The sequence below is a fragment of the Aspergillus multicolor genome (assembly GCF_047715735.1).
Source record: "Aspergillus multicolor strain CBS 133.54 unplaced genomic scaffold BDW74scaffold_6, whole genome shotgun sequence".
NCBI classification, from domain to species: Eukaryota; Fungi; Ascomycota; class Eurotiomycetes; order Eurotiales; family Aspergillaceae; genus Aspergillus; species Aspergillus multicolor.
In genome coordinates this window covers 363325-390201 of record NW_027395957.1, presented here as the reverse complement: position 1 = coordinate 390201, position 26877 = coordinate 363325, and the positions used below count along the sequence as shown (strand labels likewise).

The window sequence follows — 26877 nt, the reverse complement described above, 5'->3', positions numbered from 1 at the left end:
AATGATAAGATAAGGTCTTTCCCGATTAGATATAGACAGGGCTTAGGGTATGCTGCTAGGGCTTGCTGCTAGGGCTGCCGAGGTTATGGCACCATCCTTGCTTGTGAACTGCCCATTCTTCATTCTTCAGCCTCCGCAGCCCAGACGGAGCACTCGCCGGGGAACGGGGTGCGTCTTGTCTGCAGTAATTAAATCTGTTCCTGCTGGGGCCACCATTGTCCTGCAGGCTGACTGCTTCCCCGCAGTGGCAATGCAATGTGATTGGTATGTTGCTCGGGTATTGTGCCCTCGAGTCGAATGACATACTGCAGGCCATGCACGATATAGTGTGCTTAATCTAATCCATCATATGCTGCAATGCCATCGTCTTCCAAGGTTCAGTCGCCTCATCGCCTCATCTGGTACGGCACTTGCTGGTGAGATCTTGGACCCGGACGGACTCACGGCGTGCCCATTTCGTCAAGGGTCCGTTGAGTCCGGCTTCTCCGTCATCTTTGAATGGCTTCATGTGGTAATCACTGCGGTAGACGGACCGGAGCGCCGTGTTGGCTTGCTCTTGACGAGATGAGATACAGCTTCAGGTATAAAAGCCTGGTCTGCTACCGTCAAGTCCAGATCATCAGCACAGCAACCTTGGAGCAACCAACGCAGCAATGGCTTCCTCCTTCGCAATGTACAAGGCTCTCCTCTTCCTCTCCTCGCTGCTTTCCGCAGTGCAGGCCCAGCAAGTCGGCACCCAGCAGACCGAAGTCCACCCCAGCCTAACCTGGCAAACCTGCACCGACTCCGGCTGCACCACCGTCAACGGCGAGGTGACCATCGACGCCAACTGGCGCTGGCTGCACACGGTCGACGGCTACACCAACTGCTACACGGGCAACGACTGGGACACCTCGATCTGCACGAGCAACGAAGTCTGCGCCGAGCGCTGCGCCGTCGACGGCGCGAACTACGGCGCCACCTACGGCGCCACGACCTCCGGCAGCGCCCTGCGCCTCAACTTCGTCACCCAGTCCCAGCAGAAGAACATCGGCTCCCGTCTCTACCTCATGGACGACGAGGACACCTACACCATGTTCTACCTGCTGAACCGCGAGTTCACCTTCGACGTCGACGTCTCCGAGCTGCCGTGCGGCCTGAACGGCGCCGTGTACTTTGTGTCTATGGACGCGGACGGCGGTAAATCGCGCTACCCCACCAACGAGGCCGGCGCGAAGTACGGCACCGGCTACTGCGACAGTCAATGTCCCCGCGACCTGAAGTTTATCAACGGCGTCGCGAACGTCGAGGGCTGGGATGCGTCGGAGACGAACCCCAACGGTGGCGTCGGCAACCACGGCTCCTGCTGCGCGGAGATGGACATCTGGGAGGCGAACTCCATTTCCACGGCCTTCACCCCGCACCCCTGCGACACGCCCGGCCAGACCCTCTGCGAGGGCGAGACCTGCGGCGGGACATACAGCGAGGACCGCTACGCTGGAACCTGCGACCCCGACGGATGCGACTTTAACTCCTTCCGCCAGGGCAACAAGACGTTCTACGGGCCTGGGTTGACCGTCGACACGAACTCCCCCGTCACCGTCGTGACGCAGTTCCTGACGGACGACGGAACAGACACCGGCACATTGTCTGAAATCAAGCGCTTCTACGTGCAGAACGGCAACGTCATCCCGAACTCCGAGTCGACATTCCCCTCGAACCCCGGGAACAGCATCACGACTGAATTCTGCGAGGCACAAAAGACCCTCTTCGGCGATACAGACGTGTTCACCCCCCACGGCGGAATGGCTGGTATGGGCGCCGCACTCGAGCAAGGCATGGTTCTCGTCCTGTCGCTGTGGGACGACAACTACGCCAACATGCTCTGGCTGGACTCGAACTACCCGACGACCGAGGACCCGACCAAGCCCGGTATCGCGCGCGGAACCTGCCCGACTGACTCTGGTGTTCCTGCTGAAGTTGAGGCCGAGCACCCCGATGCGTATGTGGTTTACTCGAACATCAAGTTTGGCCCGATTGGATCTACCTTTGATGAGGATGGGAGTGGACCGAGTCCCACCAGCTCCGTGACGTCTTCTGTTACTAGTACCACTACGGGTCCGACGACTACCGCTACTGGTGGTACTCAGGTGCAGTATGGACAGTGCGGTGGGAGTGGATGGAATGGGCCGACGGCTTGTGTGAGTCCGTATACTTGTACGTTTGTGAACCAGTGGTACTCGCAGTGTCTGTAGGCATTGAGTCTTCTGGGTTTTGAGATGCAGCTGCATGTGACGTGATGGATATGAGATATGACTCGATGCTTTGTTATGAATGCTCTGGGAGGTTGGCAGTTAGTGGTGGAAAGTAGGGGAGAATGCTAGCATCTTATGAACTGAATTGGAATGAATGCTTTGTCCTTATCAAGTCTTTCTTCTGCATGAATCCTACATAATCTAGGTACTGTATTTTCCCCGATCGATTGTAATTCGAGGTCCGCCAGCCTTGTCCTATGGTAGGTAGGGAGGAATGATTGCCCTGGAAGCCCGACAAATGGACATCGGTCAGGATCATGCACATGAGCAACAACTACCGCAGGCCACCTATATGCTATATCGCAGCTAGGAGGGGACTTCAATATCCATACCGCTAGGCTAAGAAGGAATAATCCATGCCTCCATGATCCATGTCTCTGCGGTATCCGTAAAAACGAACTCACAGCCTAGCCCTACTTCCTGCTAATAGTGCAGCACAGTACGAAGGATCAAATAACAAGCTTTGCTGCATTAGTCATACATAGCCCGGATGGTCTAGTGGTAAGTTTCCTTTATAAAATCCAGCCAATAGGAGCTCTGTTAACAAATTCACCACAGGTATGATTCTCGCTTTGGGTGCGAGAGGTCCCGCGTTCGAACCGCGGTTCGGGCCTTGTTCTTTTTTTTGGCTGCCTACCCTACTAATGCTCCCACTTCGACCCCGGTCTTACCATAGGTAGACTAGGTCCTGCCCTTACTTAACCTCCTTGTTTTGTAGTAATGTGAACAGCCAGTCATGTTAGGACAGTCGTGTATGGTAACTACTACCACAATACTACTACAGCGAACAATACGCAGCACAGCCTCAATAATTTCCCAGATAATCCACGCATTCTGCAAGGTCTGAGGATTAACTATCATTCCACTAATCACCAATTCTTTACCCCTGCCCCTGTCTCTGCCCCTACCCCATGCCTCCGAGCTCCGATCCCTCCTAAACCTTCACGGTGACGATCCGGGCAGTCCCGGATTTTCCCAGCCAAGGCCCAGAGGAGCCCGGACCAGTTCGTCCGTCTTGCCTGCATACGCTAGCTGCTGTACTCCGTAAGGCGTACGCATGACCTGCAGGCACAGCGCCATCCCATATCTTTCAAGGTTCCCCGTACGCCGTAACCGAACCAGTCTCGCGGAGCTTCGCCTATTTCATCCGTTCCTGTTTGGGATAGTGGCAAGAAACCCAGCCTAAGGTAGTTACCCATCTCGTTATCTCTTTAACCGAGCGTGCCGATGCGTCTCTGGCCCATGCATAGAGATCAGATGAGATGGCATTTCTCAGAGTGCCCCACCCGCCTACTGTACCATATCACTCGCTTGTCCTTGATGTCGTTCTCTCAAAGGACGGCCTTGTACTGGTAGGTGCTCCCGAGGTCGGTACCCTAGGTATGGTATTGTACTGGACTGTGAGTTACGCCATCACGGTTGATTCTGACTCTGAGTTCGTATCCTACGATATTAATCCGGCACAGGATCCTCAGCGAGACAATGTGCCGTCCAGGCAATCTCCAACACTGCTCCTCTGGCGGTAAGACACAACGAGTTGCGCCCAGAAAATGTAACTGCGCCCGCAGACCCGGGGTCAAGGTTCTCCGCCTCCACCACGGGATCTGAAGTCCGATGCGAGTCGTTCTCTCGGGCTTGGATTCTTGCAGCTTCCTCCATATTCAGATACCGCAGTCGGTACGCAATGTGCCTGATACCTGTGGCATGCTCGATCTCGATTTCCAGTGGCCCAGCCCTGTATAGATCCGATGATGTACCCGGGGCTAGGTCTCCGTTGACCTCGAGGTTTTGGTCTAATGTGAGATACTCTGATATTTTGTGTAGCTGTGCGCCGTGCTGCAGATGCCTATGCTCAGTAGTGAGACAGTCTAGTGGGACTGTTATTGTCCGGGCCCCATCGTCTACGATCGATTCAGCTGCGACCGTGCTGTTGTCAGCATGATCACTACCTGCAGGTGCAGATTCGGATGGGCTTTGGTTGCACGTGCGAGGCGTGAATATCTCAGAATGGACGCCGTTGCTGTCTTCCAATTCGTCATGCTCTGGCGCAAGACCTGCAGAGGCGGTATTGGCCTTGGTTGAATCAGCTTTGGTCTCCAACGTATCCAACACCTCAGACTCCGACTCTATAGCTACTGTAGTGCTCGACAACGGCAGCGTGAACAGCGTACTCTCATTCGGACATGAAAGCGCCACTCTCTTCCCCGTCGCCAGCAGTCCCGCACAGCTCTGCTTACACTGATCGCCAATAGCTTGACAGAACCGCCGTTCGACTTCTGCAAGCTGCGGTAGCCATGGCAGCCTCCACCCCGGATATAGTCGTCCATGGGTCTGGGGTGTATATATCTTGCCGTACTCGCGCAGAAACATGTTGCACAAAAAGCAGGCATCCTTGCTGGAGCAAATCACACGGGGATAGATGGTTGGTCGTTCCAGCTCGCAGTATGCAACTAGTTGAACTTCGGCGTGGATTTTGCCTTCTTTTAGGGTTCTTTTTACTTGCTTGGAGTATTGCTTAATAGCGCTTTGCTCCGGGGTTTTTAGGACTGCGCAGATGTCTGTGAGAAGCTTGTCTTGCTTGCTTTTAGCTTTGCCTTGAGGGCAAGCTTCCACAAGTTTAGAACACAAGTCCGGGACGTATTCGTTCATCAGACCGGGGGGCATCTCGAATGCCTTTCCGGGAAGGCGAACAGAGACTGTCTTCATCGTTCGAGCGAGCGGGAACTTCTTCGCACTACGGTAAAGGAGTCTCGCGGCGTCGCGGTATCTGGAGACTTTGCCAATGATATTCATCAGGCTTGCCCTCAAATCTGGGTCCATCGCCTGGTTTGTTATCATACGGATCAACGCTGGAAGCTGAGCGATCTGCTGCAGCTGATGCACGCCCTTCACGATTTTCTCTAGGTTCGCGTTGACTTGGTATCTGGACCATGCGCCAATGAGCTTGTTAACCTCCTTCGCCCCCTTCTCGAAGTCCTCCGCAGTCTCGACCAGATCCCGTTCGGCAAGCTTCTGCCGGCCCATACCCCTCACAGCCAGCATAGCGTTCCGAAGGGTATCCTGAAAAGCCACGTTCTTCCTCGACGACGCCAGCCTTAGCCGGCAAAGGATGCGCGGAGAACACATGGCGACAATCTCCCGCAGAACCTTCTCTTCCAGGCCCTCGCTTTGACTTTGGTCTGAGCCTGGTCTGGTCAGTTTAAGGTCGAACACCTGAAAAGCGTTTAGACAGCAGTTGGAGAACTGGAAAACTCACCAACGAATCCACCCGCCAGAACAGCGAATATGCTCTCGAATCCCTTCTCGATGCGCAGAAGCGCACCCTCGCCATTAGTGTGAGTGGCTTTGTTAACGGCTACTATCACGTTCAAGGTCCCTGCCTCAGTCTCCTCTAGACATACGGCGGGGATATGGTCCACGTCGTCCTTGCTCTGGGCGAGAAAGGCTAGAGTCCCAGCGAGGCGGCGCTCGGTGTCAAAGGGCAAGGTGTAGTTTGCCTTGGGGGGAGGTAGAGAGCTGGGGCCGTTACGGGTTGGTGCGACCGGTATGCTGTGGAACAATGAGGACAGAGCAATGTTCTCGGCGCAGACGATGGAAGCTGGAGGTTCAGGATGGAGAGCCATCTTGGTGTCAACATACTAGACAGCCCTGGGCTCTTTTCTAGAATATTTCTATCGAATAGGTAAGGAGCAAGCCTCTGAGTTTCTTGGAGTGTCGCGAGCTTTGACTGGGCAAGGTACACGGGCGGCTCTTAAGAAGTGCTAGGGGGTGTGAGTGACCAGCTCGTACAGTCATGTTGCAGTACCACCATCCTGCGCACTGCGTGCGACTGTCCGTCTAACCACCTACACCTGTTGGATTTGAACCCGCTGGGAGAAATGAGGTGAGATCGAGAAGGTGGGGTGGGGTGGAATCTGCCTTGGTCGCTGTGCAGGCGGAATTGAGAACGAGGCTGCATGGCGCGGATGGAAAGGCCCCATTGGACACCCACGCCGGCGGCGCAAATGAAGCGCCGTTCTCAGCCTTGCGCCAGGAGTTGGATATGCCGCAGGCCTTGTGATAGGCCCGGCGTCTATCAGTCAGGGATTGATATAAATTGAAAATATTGAGGTCTCTAAATGTAGGGCTTAGGGTTGAACAATGCGGCCACAAAGTAAGTACAGCCAAATCATCCATTTCAGATATTCAATAAAAGATGTCACACCTAGGAAGCAAGAACTAATGACCTAGAATAAACCCCGCCGCCTTATGCGCGATCGCATAAACAACCGCCTGATAATGCGCGGTCACAGGGATTGGCAAGACACTCGCGTCCACAACCCTAAGTCCCGTTACACCCTTAACCCGAAGTTCCGTATCGACGACCTCCCCCATCGCCGCCGACCCAGCAGGGTGGTAGAACGTGTTTCCGCCCGCTTTGACCTGCTCATCAATAGCCTCGTCTGATGGGTTAAGGGCAAGTGGTTCACTTCCCGAGCGGGGTAGCTCGGACTCGACGATTTCCTTTCCTTCTGGTGTATCGAGCAGCAAGGACGCTACCTGCCGTATTCCGGAGCGTAGAACAGTTCGATCGAGATTGGTCGCGTAGTAATTCGGATCAATTACCGGCGCATCTCGCGCATCTGACGATGAGATCGTGATACGTCCGCGGGACGTCGCTGCCATACCCAGGACAGCCGATGCAATGACCGTGCCATCTAGAGGAATTTCAACACCCGAGACAAGCGCCCCGGCTGGCGCATAGACAATCAGCGTCTCGATGTGCGTTGCGTCAGGTTCAAGATACGGATGGTTCTCACTGTCGGCGCCATCCTGCTCCAACGCCTTGACAAGTTCCTCCCGCGGAGCCTGAGTCGTGACCACCCAGTCGCATGGAAGCCCTAATCCATACGCAGGAGACTTCCACAACGGCGTCCCCATCGACAGGCCCTGCTCAGGGTGACGGAGTTTCCACCACTGCACGTACGCAAGGTGGTCGTGGAAATTCTGTCCGACGGCAGGTGCATCGACACGAGTGCGGACGCCGTGCCTCGCGAGTTCCTCCTTCGGTCCAATGCCAGAGAGCATAAGAACCTGCGGCGTACGGTATGCGCCAGCGGAGATAATGACTTCCTTGGAGGCATGGTAGGTCTCCCCAGGCTCTCCAACAAGCTGTACACCAACAGCGACCTTCCTTCCATCCTGACCCTCTTCAAGTAGGACCCTCTGCACCAATGTCTCCGTCAGAATGGTCACATTCTCCCTGATCTCCAGTCCAAAAACCTCACTCGCAATCTGTCTCTTCCCATCCCGCCAGTTCTCCGCCATCTCGGCAAGTCCCAGCGGCGAGCCGGCGTTCATGTCGCTCCCAGCGCATTCGGTGACACCCAGTCTTGCCCAGGCCTTCTTCAGCGGCTCGCGGAGCGGATACATTCGCTCGGGACTACTCGCCGTAACCGAGACGTTATGGATCGGGCCGTTGACCCCGTGCTCCCGATTCTCACTCTCAAACCCCTTCCCATCAACAACCGTCTCCATCGCCCTAAAGTGCGGCAGTAACCCCTCATAACTCCACCTCTCATCCCCCACAACCCTTGCCCAGTGATCAAAATCCGCCTTATTCCCGCGCGTCCATGTCCCATAGTTAATCGCGGACCCGCCGCCCAGTGCCCTTGCGGCAGCGTTGTAACATTCTCTGTTATTGAGGTGTTTCTGGGGCGTTGTTTTGTAGGCGTAGTCTAGCGGGGAGAAGTGCGCGCCGAAGCAGGCGAGGGGGGAGGATGTGAGTGGGTGCGAGGAGACGTTGGGGCCTGCTTCGATGAGGAGAATACGTGGTGGTGCGGCGGATTTGGTGGAGAGGAGCCCGGCTAGTGTGCTGCCCGCGAGGCCGCCGCCAATTATGATGTAGTCGTAGGTGTCGGAGGAATTGGACATGGCGAAGTTCTTGTTTGGAGGAAGAGGGTTTCTTCAATGTTTGGAGTGTCAGGGTTGTGGGAGAGAGTCAGCTCTTATAGTTCTGATATTCGATCCGGTTCCGCTTTCTCTCAATATTCTGTGGACAAAATAGACGACAAAGCGAACCAGCTTCTTCTCTCTGTAACCGAGAATATATCGAGTGCGTGCTCGGGTTTTAAAGGTAGGAGGCCTTGTTGGGGGCCGAATAGTATAAACGAACTGGCCAATCAAGGTAAGACAACACAGGGCCTGGGGCTGAGGGCTCAGCTGAAAGCTTAGGGCCTTAAGAACAGGCCTCAGACACCGATTTCGATGGTTGTAAGTCTGTCGCCTTACATAGTGCACTCGCAGAAGCCGCGATATCTGGACCCTACCTACGCACCGACGTTATGGCTATACCGTAAGCCAAGACCTATAGTGAGTCCACTTTTAGGGTCCCGTGCCAATGCAGTCTTCACCATGATCTGCCTCAGACCCGTCAACTGACGCTTCTGTGGACGCGAGGTGCTATGTACCGTAGTTTGAACGATCCTACTATGGTGGCTCGCATTCTTTTGCATATGCTTGAGCGATATCCCGGGTCTTCGGTGTCGTTCACCGTGCCTGTGCTTCGGCGGCACACACCTTTTTTCAAGTCATGAATGGAAGGGATGGCGCTGTTTAGCAAAGAACAGGTTAATGCCAGTCAACTTGTTGCTACTGTGGTACCCCTACCCAGGTAGGTACGGTAGCCCCATGGGTCAAAAGGTACAGGCAACCTAAGCAGTCTATAAGGGTATCAGACTTGTAACACGTCTAGATATGATACAATAGAGTGCATCCCGTGCCGTGATCACTCACTGATCACTTATATATGACCTTGAATTTACCAAAACGCCCATATATGGTACCCATCTAGATAATACAAACGCCGCAAATAGCGGAATCTGCAGGGATATATGAGCTCGCGTCGTCAAGCCTGCACAAAAGATGTCAAACATTCGAAGCGCACAGACTTTGGCCAAGACAATAAAGTAGGAAAATGCACCGCAACGCGGCGCGGTGTCCGGGGTCTGGGCCAGGTTAGGGCTCAAGATCCGAGGTGGATTATATCTTTCTACACTATGGTACCGTACATCGGGGGATCTGGTCCCATGAACCTACTGCAGGTACTTTCCGATTCGGCCCCTATGGATATGTTTGGACGCGTGGCATAGACGGCTCTTCTCAGATAGACACCGCATATAGGTGACAAGGATATGGTAGAATGGTGTCTACCATAGCCTAAAGCTGCCGTAGTATGGATAGGGATCAGCTATCGTAGTTACCGGATGACACCGACCATATGGTACTATAGTCTTGGTAATGTGAACTGGACCTGCTTTCTACCACATGATAGCAAAGAGTCTGTCAAATGCATGCAAGGGCCTAGACACTTTCGCGAAAGACAGTACAGCAATATGCAGTCCGTATTAGAATATAGCATCAATCACAAAGCCAGGGCAACGTCTACCAAATGCCACATTGACTGACCTCCATCATTCCGTTCTAGGGAAATGAAGGAACAACCGTGCTTCCAATTCAAAATCCACCCGCAGCCCAGTTCGTGGCATCCGAATGAAGCCGCTTGACTGGGGAACGTCAAACATTCGTAACTATCAGCATAGCAAAGCTAGAGGTGTAGGTACCATAAAGAGCAATTATAGCCAAGGGCAAGCAACCTAGAGAGTTATAAAAAAGGGGACTGCCTACCAGGCGCTTTAAAGTATTCCAATTCCATCACATTTGACAAGACACCCTTCTCTAAAAATCTATTCCACCTCCCATCCCTTGAAGCTTCAATAAGCCCACCAAAGCACCCGCCCACCATGCATCTTTTCTCCCTCACCACAACCACCCTCCTCCTCTTCGCCATCCTCGGAGCACTCGCCAGTCCAGGAACCGCCAGCATTTACTCCCGCTCAGTCCAAAACCTCCCAGTCGTCAACGCCGACGATACCTCGTCTTCCTGGAGGGACGCCAAACCCCAGCGCATGGATACTCGACCCACTGCACCTAACGCACATTCCAAACCTGTCGACTTTAATTTCGTCGACGAGCAGCAGGATGCGCGAGTTGGGACTGGAAACGCCGCTCATCGCGAGTTTATCCCGGGCGTGAGTACCCATCCCTTACATTATTACGTAGAGAATAAGCAAGACCCTGGCTAGTCTTGGCATGACGTGAACGCGGGCGTCTAGAGATGCATATCCAGGAACAATTTCTGGCATGGGTGTGAGTTTTATATCCGGGGCAAGACTCACGTTGAGAAGTGTTCGGGGAATCAGAAGGTGCGTATCGTATTCGGATCCAGCCCGACACTCGTCGTGTCATGGACACTATACTACAGGTATTGAGCGACGTAGGAGTGTTGACTTGATTGGGCATTGCGGCAGTGTACGCAGAAGGGCGCTTGCGCGCTTGTTCCTACGTCTCGTTTCGTGGCTTGTTGGTGAGGCCAGCTCTTTCTTTGGTGGAGGCGTGGCTAAATGCACGCAGGGGGCTAGACACTCTCGCCGGGAAAGACAGCACACCAACATGAAAATGCACTCTGTATTACGATGCAGCATCAATCACAAACCTGAAGTCGGCCAAATACCGCATTTGACTGACCCCCTTCATTCCTTTCTAGGAAAATGAACAACACCCATACCGCCCAATTAGAAATCTGCCTGCAGTCCCAGCCAGTCAACCCTCTATCCCGGCCAGCGCAGCAAAGCTACCCTCCGCTAGAGTAGGTAAAGGACGAACATAGACACAATACCATAGTAAACACCTGCAGGAGATGGTTATATAAAGGAACAACTGGACGCTCTGAAATAGCCCATGATCCAGTCACATTGCATTCGACAATATTCAGTCTCCTTCTCTACCTACCGTACCCACATAGGTACCATACATTAGCCCATCCATTGCGACTCCTGTTTTCCCTAGTCTTCATTCACGCAAGCACTTATCCACCCATGTATCTCCTCTCCCTCGCCTCAGCCAGCCTTCTCCTCTCCGCCGTTTGCGGAGCGCTCGCCAGCCCAGCCAGCACGCACCCAGAGCAAAATCTAGCCAGCCCCCCGCGCATCCAAGTCCCACGGGATGCGCGAGCTGGAGCTGAAAGCGAGAACCTCGCTCGTCGCCAGTTTGACTGGACAGACGTAAGTGCACCTCACCTCACCTCACCCCACCAGAGCACCATGCTCTATCCATCCATATGGACTTTCTAGAGGGCTCTCCTGCCCGTTTTATACTTTTCCACCCGCTTCGCTTCAAGTAAGAAATACCCGTAACAAGAGGCCCGGCTGACCATTGGCATGGCTCGGGACGCTTAACAGGACTTTTGGAGGGATTACCAGGATCAATTCGCTGGGCCGTTCAGTACCTAGGTATGGTAGCAATGGAGTGGATTTGGATTTCATGTTTCTTGTCCTGCTTTTATTCCAGTTTGATGGGTACCTTAGGTACCTGTACCTGGGGTTGCTTCGGAATTTGCTTAGTACGTAACCTTACCGTGACTACCTTATGTCCGAGAACTATGGTCAGGTACCGTACCTACCTACCCTATTAAACAACATGAACAAGAACAGAGCTATTCCATAGGACTTTATCCCATTATCTCCAGAACCCTCGCAACCTTAGAAATCCACTCCCCCTCTCTATAGTCACCAAGATCCATCGAGATCGTGTGGTCCGGATTCATACTGACATGCGGATCCAGCGCAACCGCCGATTCCCACTCTTCCCATGTAGTAGTATTCCACATGCGGTCGTTTGTCGGCGGTGGGAATTGTAGCTCGTGCGCACTGAGTTGCCATCTAGCTTCCCTTCGCGAGGCAGGGGATGGGTCAAGTATATCTGGGTTTGAGCTGGAAAGTGCGCTTGAGCTGCTGCTTATAGCTCGACAGATTCTGTACAGCGCAACGTTAAACCGCTTCACCTCTTCGATTCCGACCCAGATATGTGGAATGAGGGAGGAGCTGTTTGACGACAGCTTCGGCAATGACAGCCGACATGACGCTATGATATCCGGGTAGTGGAACATGCCGAGTCGTCTGCAGCTCTGTACGAGGGATGAGAGGAGGGCAATGGTGGCCTCAGTCGCGCAGGGTTTCAGGTCAAGGCCGAGCGAGAAATTGCTTTTGTTGCTGGATCTGGCACTTTTGGTATCTGCGGTATGCAGCTGAGAAAAAATGATGTGTAGCAGGATAGCCTGGTACACGGGAAGTGGCCATTTGGCTGCCCTAGGGACCTGCCGTGACCTCGATGTCCGGTCTTCAGCCGTAACGGCGACGGATACGTCCCATTTGTCCTAGTCATAGGTCAATTCTCAGTACTTTACCGTTACAAGGAATGTGTGAGAAGAAACAAACCCTCTGCTCCCATATCGCCTCATCCAGCTTCCCATGCAACTCCACCGCCGCAGCACGTAACCTGTCTGTACTAGCCATCCACATCCCAACAACGAGCATAGCTTGCACAAGCAAGGGACTCTCATTTCGCTGATTCATGTTGAAGCTAGAGCGGTGGATGAAGGGCCAGTGAGCGCTGAAGACATCGAAGTACATCTTGAGGGAGCACTGGATTTTGTCGGGGGCGCTGCAATCCGTCTTTGTCGGCGGTACGGCTTCATTGGAAACAGTGCAAGCTCGCGGGGGGTTTTGGGAAGGGGTGGAATGGGAACAGGGAAGTTGGCGACGCAAGCAGCGCGTGCAGGGGACGCCTGTTTTTACGTCACAGCGGGATTTGTGAGCCCGGCAGCTTGAGCAGGCTTGTCGGAGGGGTAATGCTGGATCTATCTCGGCGTGGCTTTGGTGCATATGTCGACGGAGGGTGTCACTATAGGGTCAGAGATGAACACCAAGAGGATAGACTGGCTCGCTTACTTTCGCCGGAATGACCGTGGACAAACGGGACACTGGAATGATTCTTGCGAAACATGTTGAGCTTTATGGCGGCTTAGGTGGTTTTTGCGCTGGTAGCTGGCTGTACAGCCTGGGAAGGAGCACTTGTGTTGTCGAAAGCTCATTGCGTCTGATGGTTGGGCCAGTGACTGCCGGGTTGATGGAGGGTGGGATTTCCGCTGAGGTGGTCCACTGGTGGGACTCCCGGTATTTATAATCCAATGAGTAATGACCCACCGAGAGGTCCATGGACCGTTCTGATTCGATTAATCATGGTTCATGACGGTGGGACCGCCGATTGCGATTGCAATCGTGCCCGGAGATCCCACCACGGAGATCCCACTGCTTAGTTAGGGCTAGCTTAACAATCAGCACAAATGCCTCTGCAGGCACAAGTAACGACCACAAGAGAGGCATAAATATCTGCTATTCCCGGTCCATACCACTCAGCATCTCTCAAGCATTATCCAAGTCTCATCTCACATACCTTCACTCTCACCATGGAAGCACAAGCGCCCCCAACAATCCTCATCATCGGCGCAACCGGCAACACCGGCCGCGGCGTGACAGCCACCCTCCCCTCCCTGCTTAAGAGCAGCACCGACAAGGATTCCGTCAATTACCGCATCCTCGCCGTCACGCGCTCGCTGAACTCCCCAGCTTCCCGCACCCTCGCGGCCATTCCCAACATCGAGGTCATTGAGCACACCTGGCAGGAAATCACCTCCTCCTGGCTGCGCTCCCAAAACGTCCAGCGCATCTTCATCGCCCCGCACAATGGGACCAACGCTTTCGCCGAGGAATCAAGCTTGCTCGTTGGGGCTCTGACCGCTGGCGTGCAGTACATCGTGCGCATCTCCACGAATGCACCTAATGTCCGCGCCGATAGTCCCGTTTACTATGCACGCACGCACTGGGCTATCGAGAGTTTGCTGGGCTCCAGAGAGTTCCGCATGGGCAGACTGCACTGGACATCCCTGCAGCCGAATGGGTTTGCACCGCTTGTGCTATTCCCCGCGGCGGCGTATATCAACGAATTCCAAAGTGAAGGAAGCCAGCAATATCTCAAACCGCTGAAACTCTTGCTTAACGAGGACGTTGGAGCGGGCATCATTGATCCCTTTGAGGTGGGTGTATTTGCGGCGCATTTGCTGGTCTCTCAGGACACAGAGAGGCACAATGGCAGGAAGTATGTGCTCAATGGGCCGGAGGATGTCAGTGGTGAGGATATTGTGAAATTGGTTGAGGAGGTTATCGGGGAGTCCGTGGACAGAGAGAAGGTCGTGTACAGGGACATGTCGATTGTCGATGGGATTCTGGCGGCGACGACAAGCGAGTCGAGGCATGTCGTTGGGTCGATTCGGCATGCGATGGAGGCTTCGTGGGCTGGGGAGTGTAAGGCCGTGACGACGAGTATGGAGGTATTAGAGATTGCGGCGCCAAAGAGAACGGCTAGAGATGTTCTGATGGAGATGGTTGAGGCGTGAATGGCGGTGTCCTTTTGTTAGGCACTAAAGTTGTATCTGGATAATGCAAGTGAAGCTTATGGTTGGAGTAGATATCGGAATAGATTTAGCCATGCATAGGTCTTTCAATAAGTTCCAAGGTTTGCAGGATGAAGCTCATCATTGAAAGCAGAAGTGCTCCTTGCAGCATTAGCGTCATTATTTGGGGTCCAAATGTAATGATGTAGCTCAAAGCATGTCAATATATAGAGCTCTTATCATTCATTGGTAGATGGGGCCGTTATACCATATCGATACCCTCCAAAGGTATGAGTTTAATGCTGCCGAATGCTGCCAGCGCAACCTGAAATAGTCAGTATTTTGAGTCAGTACTTCTAGGAAATCGATCTGTACTCACACTATACAAGCAATATTCGCTCCGGGCTGAATTTATCCGCAAGATAATTCGAATCCAGCCCTCTCACCTCTAGCCATCTCCATCCGCCATCCTCAGCAACAAATTCGCAGACAGCAACGAGGGGAAGGATTGACTTCCTCGTAAGCCGAAGGTGTAACCCGCCGAGGCTTCTCTGTACTATAATAGGGCGCAATAGAGCTAATTTGCGCTTAATGGGACAAAGCTGAAGGCTAACAGCTCCGCCGAGCTTTTCCACTAATACTGTGTCTTTGTCTTCGGGCGTAGGCTGTTCTTTTCCTTCTCCTTCTCCTGTAGGGAACTCGAATTGAAAGACGTCCCAAGTTGCCGAGAGCCCAACGCCTTCGATTTTCCCCTTGTTGGAACCCATCATCTCCGCTTCGGGATAGGCGCGACTATGTGGATCGAACAAATCAGGCACTGGCCATGAAGTTGGGTCGGAGGGTGCCCAGCTGAGACCCCTAGCGTTAACACGAGCGGCCCCAGACATGAGGAATGCTGTTGATACAAAAGAGCCTTCCCTGCTCTTCCAAAATTGCTCAGCGGAGCTCAGAGTGGGCATGTCGGCGAGGATCGTCCAGATGACAAATGCATCCCCGCTACGAGAGGCAGGCCGGTAGCGAAGACAGGCAGCTGCCCCTTCCAGCTTTTCGTTATGATCTGGACCCTCGGGTTCTTCGTCGCTGGCCCATTCAAAACGAGGACCACAATCCACTTCTTCCTTAGGTGAAAATGCGGGCAGTAAATGCGGCGCCATGAGAAATGCAACGCCTATATCAAGTTTGCCATCACGCATAACGTTATCGAGGATCTTACAGAGCGATATTGTGTTGTTGTGCTTGCAGAGAAAGTAGATCTTTCCGCGGCCTTGCATGGACTCGAGGAATGTCCATGCTCGGACGTTCCAGTCGCAGAAAAGGATGGTGGCGAGAATAGACTCCTGTAGCTTGACACGGCTGGGCCTTGAGAGGGTATTGTTATGGAGGGCTGAAACATCGATTGACATAACGTCCACGTCGCATATGAGGCAGACTTTGCTCCCCTGGAAGATGCTATTGATTGACATTATCGCGGCTCCGCGGAGGTTGTGGTCTTCTGGGATGCCTAATCCCATAGAGACTTAGCAACTGAGAATATGGATGGAGTCAAAAGAAGAGGTAGAATACTCACACATAGTATCAATCCAGTAAGAATCACAGCCCAGCCTTTCCGCCACAGCACAGTATCTCCGGTGCAAGCACATATTGATTCCCGTGGCTGGTCGTCCGCCTTGGCCATGAGCCCATACATGCGAAATGGCCAGCGTCCTGTCGCTTGCAGCACAGTAAATAGCCCGATTCCCTTTTTCTGCAAGGCAGTCTGTCCTCACACTAGCCCGCGCCCCGATCTGCTGGTAAGACGAAGCATCCCAGCAAAAACGATAACAATGGCCTTCAAATCCACAGCTTAAATCATGAGCGGACTGATCGATGATCATGGCTCCCTTGAACCGTAAGCAACTATCTGGAGAGTCACCAGAGCAAGGTGAATATGACGTGCACCTCGGCATCTGCTTCCCCCACAGCTCTGCATATCGCGAGACAATTCCGCGCAAGTCCGTTAATGCTGGAGAGCGCATCGAGATCAGTAATCTGTATGCCCAATTGCACATGTAGGGGGGCTTCTCGATGTCCTGGCGGATAGCATCAAGCAACTTGGTCGAATATGAGGCTTCCGATTTCAAGTCTGTTCCTTTGTTTTCAGCCATGTCAAAGTCGAACCCATTCTCAATTCGCGTCACGGACTCGTAGCCGAATAGGAGGAGCCTCGTGCGCTGGCAGGTGGCCCAAACGAACGATTTCACGATAAACCAGGCATCTTCTTCACCATCAGACTCCTCAGGCTCGGATGCCATGTCAAAAACTGTATTAATTACATCTCCGAGGTGTATGAACATGGTGTTGAGATCCAATAACTCGGGTCGTCCAAGGGAAACGTATAGCGCCACCTGGATGACAAGAGTGTTCATCAAGGCGGCCACTTTCAGATCATCCCAAAGCGGCAGTACGTAGTTCCCTATTTCCAGAAAGTAGTCTCTGGATAGAGACTCTTTACTTCCACCCGTAACAGTCATTTTTTTATATGACAGAGGCGGCGGGGTCAATGGCAATTGAGACAAAAGTTTGCACGCCCCAGCGATAATGGCTTCGTCGTCCATACCAGATTTGATGATAGATGAATTCACCATCAAGAAGTGTGGCAATAGATTGTCGCCTATGATTCTGTCAAGCTCTTCAAAGTGAGACTCTGCCCGTTGAGCGGCCCTGCACAATTGGCGGCACATGCTGCGTAATCTCATGGTTTTCCCAGCCGGCGACATTCTATTCCAGGATTCCAACACAGTCCCTTCACTCCAGTGATCCTTGTTTGCCCTTAAGCCGCTTTCCCAAACCGACCGGACCCTATCTGCAGTGAAGCCTCGAGTGCTGTACTCCTCCGTGGCGGGGACGATTTTGCTCAAAGCCGCGGTCAAGGTCTCTATGGCTTCCGAATAAGGGCATTTTGCCGAAAGGGCACGAGGGCAGGCGTTGATAAGCGTCTGCAGCGTGCTCCGATTCTTTCTCGGCGCCGCTAAGTGGACAGATTCCAGCTCGATTTGGGCGCCGTGCTGCAAGAGTAAGAGCAGCTTAGAGGCATCCGCCCTTCTAATAGCTGCCATCAAAGGACTGACACCCTTCTCGCCTCGAACGTTGGCCGTGGCGCCTTTCTCCAATAACAAGCGCACAATATTCTCGTCCGCGTGAGACACCGCAGCTTGTAGTGGGCTCGTCACCGACGATATACCGGGGGAATTGACGTCGGCTCCGTACTCGACCAGTAACTCCACTATTTCTCTTGAGTTCTGAGAGCAAGCCATCTGGAGGATGCTTCCACGATCACCGCCACCACGACTATTGACGCTCGCTCCATGCACCAGGAGAAGCTTGGCGCAATCGAGCCGCCTACATCCAACAGCGCCGCAGATTGGGGGTCCGCCATAGTGACCGGCAATGATGTCAAAATCTGCGTTGTGCTCAAGCAGGATCTGCACACATTGGGCTCTACCATTCGAAGCAGCATGATGGAGGAGCGTTTGGTCCGGGTGGTTCCTATACATTGGACCGCCAACGATCGTGTTGATTTCAATATCCGTCGCGTGTAACAGCCGTTTAAGTAATTCGGCGTCGCCATTAATAGCCGCTTCTGCGAGGTCTTCGTGCCGCCGCTGGAGGTTCCATTGCTGGCTCCGGGGGGTGCGGGGTCTGCTGGGGTGGGGGGCCGCTTCTGCAAGATCGTCGTAGAGTTGGCGGTTTGCTGATATGTCCATAGTATGGTTTCGTGTGCTTCTCACTACTCGAGATGCTTGCAGACGTGAGTCAATCTGACTCGAGAGATTTGCGGACCAGCCTCATGAATCACCTGACTCTGTGTTACCTGCTGCAATAGGCAGGTGCCCAGGCTGGCGGGGCCCGTGGCAGGTGCAGGTGCATGTGCTCATGTCGGGGACAACCTTCTTTCGTTGGAGGTGACCTTTTCAGAACCTTTGGATTACAAAAATTCCTTGATCTACTCATCTACCTAGACTATCCTCGCTAAACAGTCGTGAAACTCGCCCTAATCAACTCAGCAGCCTGCCGAGCCAATTCCACGTTCCGCTGAACGCCCTTCCGGTCGCCGTCATCCAAAGAAGCAAGTCTCTGCTTGTATTCCATTTGAGGTCCAGAAAGACCACTCAGAAACGCGTCGCGACAGGCATTTTGTTGCAGAATCCCATCCATCCAGCTTGACTCGTCAGTCCGCTTCAGCGCCTGTATCGCCCCAAGCATAGCCACCCGACCACTAAACAAAAACATCGCTGATTCGATCCTGACACCATGCTTTCGCAGCCAAGCTCGCGCCAGATTGCGTTGGTTGTCCCACAGTGCGTCCAAGATCATGGAGAAGAGGATCAGGGATAGTAGACCAACGCTGTCCCATCCCTTCTGGGCCGTCACATACGTCACGGCCGCGAGCTGTAACATCGACAGGAACTTGATGAAATACACGAATACCATAGGAATGGACTTGGCGAACGCGGGTGCGACACCCACGATCATGGGCTTGTTCAGCATACCGTCAATGATGCCCCGGTCTCCGATGTATAGATACCAGGTTGATGCGTTCTGGTGCACGGCGCTGAGCATGCACCCGTCCATTTTACCTTCTTCATTGTCCTGCAGGTAGAGCTTGGCTCGCTCGAGTACGATCCGTCGACAGCTCAGGCGTACCACAATCCCAACCAGGAGGCAGACGGCGGTGCCGTACAGGCCGAACATGAGCGACAATACTACAGCAGCAGTCAAACCCACAAATAGTACAACCTCAAAGAGAACGTTTAAGACCTCTTTTGCCTCCGGTGCGTTGTTTTTATGGCCTGCACTTGTCGCCCGGTTGAATTGCAGGACATGAAGGGTCTGATAGCGACGGAACCCCGGATCCGGGCTGCTAGCAGGCTGCGATGGTGAACATGTGCTCGCGGCAGTCTGTTGGACGCTGGCTGACTCTGATGATGACGAAGCCGTACTGACGCTTGCGCCTCCCGTCGCTTCCTTAAGAATTATACTTTCCGAAATGACAACGGTCTTCGCCTTGCGCAGTGCCTTTGCTGCTATAATCCGACTTGCCGAGCCGTTCGCACAGGGAAATACACTTCCCCAATTCGCATCCCATACCTCATGCCTCAGTCCGCCAATCGCACTCACGCGATCAAGGAAATCCGGCCCCTCCTGAAGCAGTTGGGCGATGTGCGCGAGGACCCCTAATTTGGGGAACGGCGCGGTACAAATGTGCTCGGAAAGTGACGCTTTCCCGACTAATTGGTGCGTTTGGTCGGGGTTGGCGAGATAGATTGCCAGTGGGAGGATCGCAGCCCATTCATATAATAGCGGGACGAGGCTGGCGAGTGGGAATGTGGATGTATTCAGGTTTAGAGTTCCGAGGGCAGAGAGCCCTGTTGAGTTCATTGTTAGACAAATACAATAACATTTACCAGATTAGATTAGCTGGGCGACTCGAGCCATCTCTATGCCCCCGATGACAATTATATGCGCTGGCTTCGGAAGGTCAAAGTCTGCCTGAGCTGAGACTGCCTCATCGGTGAAGCTGACTGAAGGTGTCACTGCAGCCTTGTCGCTATCACCATTGGATCGGCGATGATGTACCATCAGATGTTCTTCTCCAGCCACGTACAGAAAAAGAAAGGCAGAATAATCCCACCTACCGTAGTGTGGGCTGCACATCCGGATGTGACCTACCAGCAAACGGATGTCTTTACATAAAAATGCTCACTATCTACTAAACAGTTTGGACTTGATGTTGAGTTCTAAAACCCTGATATAATGAGGCCTAGGTTCACCGGTTATGGGGTGAAGTATACAGTAAGTCATGGCAGTGCATTCAGCCTGCAACAGAACACGTAAGCTGACGTTTGTATCCATCAAGCCTTTTTCATACAATAGGTATTCTGAGAGGGAATCAGCTGAGGTTATCTGCACTCTCAGCACCAACCTCTGAAGAATGGTGTAAGATGCCCTTATTTAGGTATATGCCTTACTCTCGTCGATTTGACATTTAGATCACTGGGCACGGGGATAGACGATGAATTTCTTGTTGGTACTAACCTGGGGCGGTCAAAGCAGAGAATAGAGCTGTGGACTAAGAGAACTTCAACATAGCAGTCTAGAAAATGTCAAGTAATAGAAGTAGAGTGGCTGAGTGTGGTTGGTTGAGCTGACAGGGTACCTGATTGAGTGGCTAGAAGTACCAGACCAAGTTGTTACTTCGAGCCTCGAGCTTTAGTATACTTTGCCTTATATATTCCAAATACCACCAGTAAGCTTCTCTTATATGTAGATGAACTATATTTTCGTGCTAGACGACCAAGCCTATACTGCAGATCCCGACAATTCTATTCTGCTCTGTAAACACCAGCCCAAAGTCAGGTATTCTTGAGATAAGTATGAAAAAGAGCGCGCAAATTCTCAATCTCCTACTCTATATGATCAATAAGGCCATTACATTTCTATTGAACATTATCGCACCTCGGGGTAGTGGGATCGCCTTGCGAGTCGCGGCACAGTCCGTTCCACCCGCGTAGACAGGTACAGAACTCCAAGCCGAGGCACTGCAATTCCAAGAAGTAATTGCCATGGCATTCTTAGGCATCTAGTATTAGAAGTCCAGCAGATTTTTCTGGTTCATTATTCCGTTCGTGAAGTGATAGCTAATACCGGAATCCCCTATCACTGAGCGATCATACTTAATTACGTCCATGCATTGCTTCAAGCGGAAAAGGATACCCTATACCTAGGTAGAGATGAACTAGATCCATCACGCCGCTGACTCTTCTATCCCCAGGAGCTGAGATACCGGAGCTTGGCCTAGATGCAGATACAGATGTCACGCGGATTAAATCTCCGAGTCTTGTTCGTGGAGAATCTAGACGGTCACACCCAGACGTGTCCACCTTGAGTATTCACAACTATCTTAGGAGGTAACTTGCTTTTAATCATTTGAAGGTTCTGGCCCTAAGTACAGTGCGAAATTAGAATGCTAATAAGGGTTGGGATGGATTCTCGACCCCGGTAGGAGGGGAGTGGTAGAATGTCAGACCTAGCACAGGCATAGCCTATGCCTTCAATCTTAAATTGAACATACCTCACCTAGTCTAGATAATATGGTCCACGGAATATAGTTCCGTGTGCATTCTTTTAGCTAGGGGCTCATAAAGTCTCTGGCATTCCCCGGATTCACATGGTGCTACCCAAAACCTGGCCGGAATGCTGGGCAGGTTCCCATGGACCTAAGTTAGGACTAGCGGCATATTTCACGAATAACATTAAGGCTCCTGCGATGTTGTTGGTTGAGTATCTGCAAGGGGGTCTCCTTCAGTTCCGCGGACTCTAGCTGGAGATTAGTCTGTTGGTTGTATAGATTGTCTTGTCTATAAATGCCCTAGTCCCGCTGCCTGAAGTATCGAGTCTTCATCGACGACAGCGACGCCACAACACCCAGCGACTCCCAGGCTACCGGAAACCTGCAAGCTTCTCTCGCTCCTTCAATCCTTTAGAGTATCTCTTTCAACTCTCCTTCGAGATAATTTATTAGTGATATCTCTATATCCATCAAGCCAAGTACGTCCACACCCACCCACGCATTACCTCGCCCATTAAACCCGCTACCATACCTACTAACCATCCCCTCAGATCAACCTAGCCAAAATGCACTTCACAATCAAACCCTTCGCTCTCCTCGCGGCCTCGCTGCTCATCGCAACGACAACCGCAGCACCCAACCACAACTGCCACGTCGGCTCCGCCTGGCCCGACCACCACGACTGCCACGCCTTCTTCGAGTGCGCGGCGGGCGGCATCCCCGTGCGCAAGGTCTGCGGGCCGGGGACGGCATACTCCCCTGACATTGGGGTCTGCGATTACGAGTGGAAGGTTTGGGCTTGTCGCCATGGACATGGACATGAAGTTAAGCATGGGATTGAGGAGGCCTCTCAGGGATGGGGGGAAGGAGGTGAGGGTGAGAAGGGAAAGTGGGAGGAGAAGCCTAAGGCTGAGGGCGGCGCTGAGGGGTCGTGGGGAGGTAGTGCTGAGCGTTTTTGAGGAGTGCCATAGAGTGATGGTAGGCTTGACTTCGGTAGCCTAGGGTTGGTTTTGTGCGGGTGCGGTGGTGGCCACATATTCTTATATTTCATTCTTCGGCTGCTTCGCTTACATTTAGCTTGGTGGTGAGTGACTGGATTAGGCGGGGTCTAGAATTGCATGCTGGCCCTTCGCTTGTCTGGTATTGTAGTTAGGGTTACTTTCTCAGATTTGTGGCATGGGATGTTAATATCCTGCCAATCATATTACTTTATTTTCTCTTCTTCAGCACCATTACAGAGTCAGAATAAAATTAAGCACAGTGTCACCGGCTCCAAGAAAGTGACTACTAAGGAGCCTCTAGTATATTCGCGTTGATAAGCATCTGTCGGGTGAGCGTCTCCGGAAATATAGACCACCTCGGATTGCGGTGACTAGTCTGGGCAGGAACAGCCAACCAGCAAGATTAGGGCAGGCGTCAGTGTCTGGAGATCGCAATACTGGAGTGTGGAAGTGCTAGCCTAATCCTATTAAGGGTTGGTTACTGAGTGACGGGGTAAGACATCAACCGGAACACATAGCTGAGAATCGGATGTCTCTGCTTTGATAACAACGAATTGTCTGAGATATCGCAAACTATAACAACTGAAACAAAATTTTGCCGCCGAAAGGGAAGAATATGTCACGCGAGAAAAGCCCATCGCTCGAAAAGACTGCTGCCGCCCATATAAGCTTTGATCGCTCAATAAACACATGCCGCTCAATCCAAGATCCATTGCTCCATGAACACAATGCAATGGGGCTTAAACACACTCTCCAGCAAGGTGAACGACAGACTCAACATCCGACGTCTGCGCCTCCCTCTCGCGGTAGATCCCCGGTCCCAACGTAAGTTCTTGGTTCGACGCAGTCGGGATGCCTCGATGAGCTAATGTTAGTTGCTCTTGGCTAGTGTTTGCATCGCGCGCTGAGCCGGGGTGCGATTGATTATCGACATGCGTGACTGTGATCGTAGTCTTATCCGCGTCGGACGCGCTGTGCATGGTCTCGTTGAGGGTTGACATAGCAAAAGACAGATCATGGATACCTCGCGGTCGCCGGAATGAGCGCTTCGGTTTCGGGGTCGTAGTCGTCGAGGCAGAGTTGCCTCGGCTAGAAGCGAGGCCAAACCAAGTGCGGAAGAGTGGCCCAAGTGTGGCGAGGTTGCCGGCTATAATGCCTAGGCTGAGTTCGATGTAGGCCCAGATGAGCATGTCGACGGCGGCATCTGGGAGGAGTCAGTTTAGGGGCAGGAGGCAAGGTAGGGACTTGAAGGGTAACGTACATAGAGCGTCGGTTTCAGCATATCCATCCATATATGGTATGCGGACAATGATAGCGACTGTAGCCCTGAGCTAGATTAGCAAGGTCATTGATATTTCGTGGGAGGAGGCTTACGAAATGGTTAGGCACAAGATGCTCAACACCGCGATTTTGTTTGCTTTCGGCATCTGCAGGCCCCAGACAATCATGACTGGTAGAATGATGCCAATGCTGACATCAATGATGAGCAAATTTCCCGTAGCCACGTAGGCTATGATCTTATTTTGCGTGTCGCTTATGCAGGTACTCTTGAGATGCGGATCGATCATACGGTTCCAGTTGTTCGAGATCGGCTGGCACCGCACGAGGTCTGCGATGATAACATAGAAGCCTTGTATGACAGTGTCACCCAGCAGAATACAGAGCAGTCGAATCTGGAACGGCTTGACCGTAAGTCGCATCAAGAACACGCACACCGAGATCTTGCAAATGACCGTCGAAAAGCCGTAGCCAAGCTGGGCAATCCATAGGTACTTCTCCAAGTTAGCTGAGAGGAAAATGCAGAAACCATGGAGAGACGGAGATACTATACCTTCACCGCAACAGCTATGCTTTGGAAGTCTGAAAAGGGTCCTATTTTGCGGCCAATGCCGTAGAAGCTGCCTCCGATAAGGCACGTTACGTGCAGGATGAAAAAGCCCTATATTCATTGCTCGGCTATTAGGTACCGATATCCAGACCTAGTCATGGGGTGCGTACAAATGCCAAAATCATAAGTGCATCATCCCAGCCGAGTGCTTTGATAACCCTTCCGCGCATGTAGCATCGCAGGATCAGGGTCATCAAAACCACTGGGATGAAGGTAATCGTAACACTTCGAAGCTGCATGGACCGATCGTCGTTATTTTCTGCCATGTTTGCTGCAGAATAACCCATGTTTGCTGCGGAATGATCCATGTTTGTTTTCTGGGGGCGGCACCGTTATCATATAAGTTCAGGGCAGCATAAGGCTAAGATCGCCGAGTGCCGGAAGTACTAAAGAGCCCCTTGCCCATGTGGTTGAAACGGTACCGACGGTAGGATAGCCAGTGTGATGGAAGCGGCACAGCCGTTGTATATTAGTATCATAAGCTGGTTTAGCAGCGCCATGTGTCGAGACTAGCCCAGGCCAGCTCGGCGTGATAGGGAATGTGATAGGCAGCCATGGCAGGAATATAACTAGATATGTCAAATGAGGAGTCGGGCCAGAGCCAAAATATGGCTAAGACCCAAGGTTAAAGGTTCCAGCTATTGTTCCTGGGGCACATATTCGCAATGTCATTTTGCGCATCATATAGAGTGGTGCACCGCAAGCTGTCATAACTGATATCAATCCAAGCGAATATGATTTCCTGGAAGAGACCCGACAATCATTGAATTCTGAGATATATCAACCGACGGAAAAGAGACGGGTCATATTCTATTTCGTAATTCGGGGTCCGTTAATGGCGTTGAGGGCTGAAATGTGACTCGTCTTCTGCAGTGCTCCGAGGTGTTGGCTTGACACTTGACACTCGACACTTGCCACCGGCAGAAGAGAGGGAATTTCTGCCAGGTACAAGTGCCATCGGCCGAGCCTCAATAGTTGCAGATAGCGGAGTGATTTGTCGAATCAACAAAGAAGGATCGTGGCCCAAGCGCCGGGGTGATTAGGGGGCTGTCTTATTCGACTCATCTAACGCAGACTTCTCAACATGCTATGCTTCTATTATAGTCGACATCAATCATGAGGGGTAATTTGATGTAGCAAGGATTCCTCCTCCAATACTGACGGCCCAGCCAGCAAGGGATGATCTATTTCGAATTCTTCAGCTGTATCCGGGCATGCGCGCCGGCCGTTAGATCTTCGCCTTGCAAAGCTCCGCGGAATGCTTCTCAATAGTCCTGTTCTAATTTCGCATCCCAAGGTACTCACGGGGTACTCCGTAGTGTCAAGGGAAATGGCGCACTCAGCAATTGGACTGTGTTCGTAGAGTATTCTCGGAGCATGCGGTTCTCGTTCTGAGTTCATCAGCGAGCGAAGCCAGGATAAGTTGGTGGATGTGAAAACTTCAGGCCTTAAATTCTGTGGACGATACCTAACAGAGCAGAGTTTCGCACTTTGGGAAGGCACGAAGGGAGAAGGGGGTCATCCATCACGTGGATCCCTCTCTGCTTGCTCCCCCCTCCCCCCTCTTTCCTCTTTCCTCCTTCACCAACTTCCGTGATTTCCAACCATCCATTAAACTAACAGACACCGGGTCTGGATGGGGGATTAGACAAGGCAAACTGGAAGAAAGTGTATGTTTTGTTAACCCTGCGCTTCTCAACCCGCGATCTCCAAACTGACGTAGTGCTGTACACAGATCCCGATGCCAGTATTACCTTCCGCTGCGCAACGGAACGGCGAGCTGCAGAACAACGGGGGCTGCAGGGTAAAGGTTCAGCACAGCAGCTGACATCTCTTGAGAATATCGCCGTCTCTGTCATGCGCCTGACAATGCCGATGGATTCGCCAACGGACAGTTGCCCGAATACTTCCTTCCCGCAGAGCCAGGAATTGCCTACTCACACACCTGGCGACTATCGCTTGTCTAGCAGAATCAGAGTTAGATCGACGGATACGAGTACCAGATTTCTAGCAAACGGGTGGAAATCGACCTGAGGTTTTCCGGAGATCTTCCGAATCGTGCCCTTCGTCGCTGTCATACCTCGGAACATTCTCAGCATTTGGGAGAAAAGCAGAGGAAGAGAGTGGGGAGTGCAGGAGCAGCTAAAAGCAGCGGTTTGCTATCATAGTACAAGGCTTAGCGGCCATTGGGCAACCAAGACAACCCCCTTGTCCACTCCAATTGTTGGAGGCCAACATCTGACTCTGGCCTCATTGTT

The 26877-nt window shown here is 52.4% G+C and overlaps 9 protein-coding genes and 1 non-coding gene across 10 annotated transcripts; 5 read left to right on the top strand and 5 right to left on the bottom strand.

The window, feature by feature from the left end:
- Positions 1–40: 40 nt before the first annotated feature.
- On the top strand, positions 41–2406 carry cbhB (putative 1,4-beta-D-glucan-cellobiohydrolyase). Its single transcript, XM_073723775.1, has one exon. The coding sequence runs from the start codon at positions 654–656 to the stop codon at positions 2232–2234; it is 1581 nt and encodes a 526-aa protein (XP_073585943.1). The 5' UTR covers positions 41–653; the 3' UTR covers positions 2235–2406.
- A 372-nt stretch (positions 2407–2778) lies between these two features.
- On the top strand, positions 2779–2907 carry BDW74DRAFT_t91. The gene has a single exon. It is a non-coding gene; the product is annotated as a tRNA-Ile (tRNA).
- Positions 2908–3203: 296 nt separating this feature from the next.
- BDW74DRAFT_148753 (nucleic acid/nucleotide deaminase domain-containing protein) lies at positions 3204–6164 on the bottom strand. The gene is made up of 2 exons (XM_073723774.1): positions 5551–6164; positions 3204–5479 (listed from the first exon to the last, which is right to left on the bottom strand). Exons 1-2 carry the CDS (start codon positions 5915–5917, stop codon positions 3747–3749), a joined length of 2100 nt encoding a protein of 699 aa, XP_073585942.1. The 5' UTR covers positions 5918–6164; the 3' UTR covers positions 3204–3746.
- Positions 6165–6512: 348 nt separating this feature from the next.
- Positions 6513–8268, bottom strand: BDW74DRAFT_189737 (GMC family oxidoreductase; the record flags this gene model as incomplete). Its single annotated transcript, XM_073732048.1, has 1 exon — positions 6513–8268. The coding sequence occupies exon 1, from the start codon at positions 8205–8207 to the stop codon at positions 6513–6515; it is 1695 nt and encodes a 564-aa protein (XP_073585941.1). The 5' UTR covers positions 8208–8268.
- Positions 8269–10075: 1807 nt separating this feature from the next.
- BDW74DRAFT_175996 (uncharacterized protein) lies at positions 10076–10447 on the top strand (the record flags this gene model as incomplete). Its single annotated transcript, XM_073728483.1, has 2 exons — positions 10076–10363; positions 10418–10447. The coding sequence occupies 2 exons, from the start codon at positions 10076–10078 to the stop codon at positions 10445–10447; spliced, it is 318 nt and encodes a 105-aa protein (XP_073585940.1).
- Positions 10448–11302: 855 nt separating this feature from the next.
- Positions 11303–12802, bottom strand: BDW74DRAFT_175995 (uncharacterized protein; the record flags this gene model as incomplete). Its single annotated transcript, XM_073728482.1, has 3 exons — positions 11303–11385; positions 11904–12546; positions 12608–12802. 3 exons carry the CDS (start codon positions 12800–12802, stop codon positions 11303–11305), a joined length of 921 nt encoding a protein of 306 aa, XP_073585939.1.
- An 836-nt stretch (positions 12803–13638) lies between these two features.
- BDW74DRAFT_189736 (uncharacterized protein) lies at positions 13639–14625 on the top strand (the record flags this gene model as incomplete). The annotated part of the gene is made up of 1 exon (XM_073732047.1): positions 13639–14625. The coding sequence occupies one exon, from the start codon at positions 13639–13641 to the stop codon at positions 14623–14625; it is 987 nt and encodes a 328-aa protein (XP_073585938.1).
- A 4005-nt stretch (positions 14626–18630) lies between these two features.
- On the bottom strand, positions 18631–20040 carry BDW74DRAFT_175992 (uncharacterized protein; the record flags this gene model as incomplete). The annotated part of the gene is made up of 1 exon (XM_073728481.1): positions 18631–20040. One exon carries the CDS (start codon positions 20038–20040, stop codon positions 18631–18633), a length of 1410 nt encoding a protein of 469 aa, XP_073585937.1.
- Positions 20041–22296: 2256 nt separating this feature from the next.
- On the top strand, positions 22297–22689 carry BDW74DRAFT_175991 (chitin binding peritrophin-A domain-containing protein; the record flags this gene model as incomplete). The annotated part of the gene is made up of 1 exon (XM_073728480.1): positions 22297–22689. One exon carries the CDS (start codon positions 22297–22299, stop codon positions 22687–22689), a length of 393 nt encoding a protein of 130 aa, XP_073585936.1.
- Positions 22690–23471: 782 nt separating this feature from the next.
- Positions 23472–24885, bottom strand: BDW74DRAFT_175990 (putative integral membrane protein; the record flags this gene model as incomplete). The annotated part of the gene is made up of 5 exons (XM_073728479.1): positions 23472–23935; positions 23993–24057; positions 24106–24503; positions 24563–24670; positions 24730–24885. The coding sequence occupies 5 exons, from the start codon at positions 24883–24885 to the stop codon at positions 23472–23474; spliced, it is 1191 nt and encodes a 396-aa protein (XP_073585935.1).
- Between the last annotated feature and the right edge of the window lie 1992 nt (positions 24886–26877).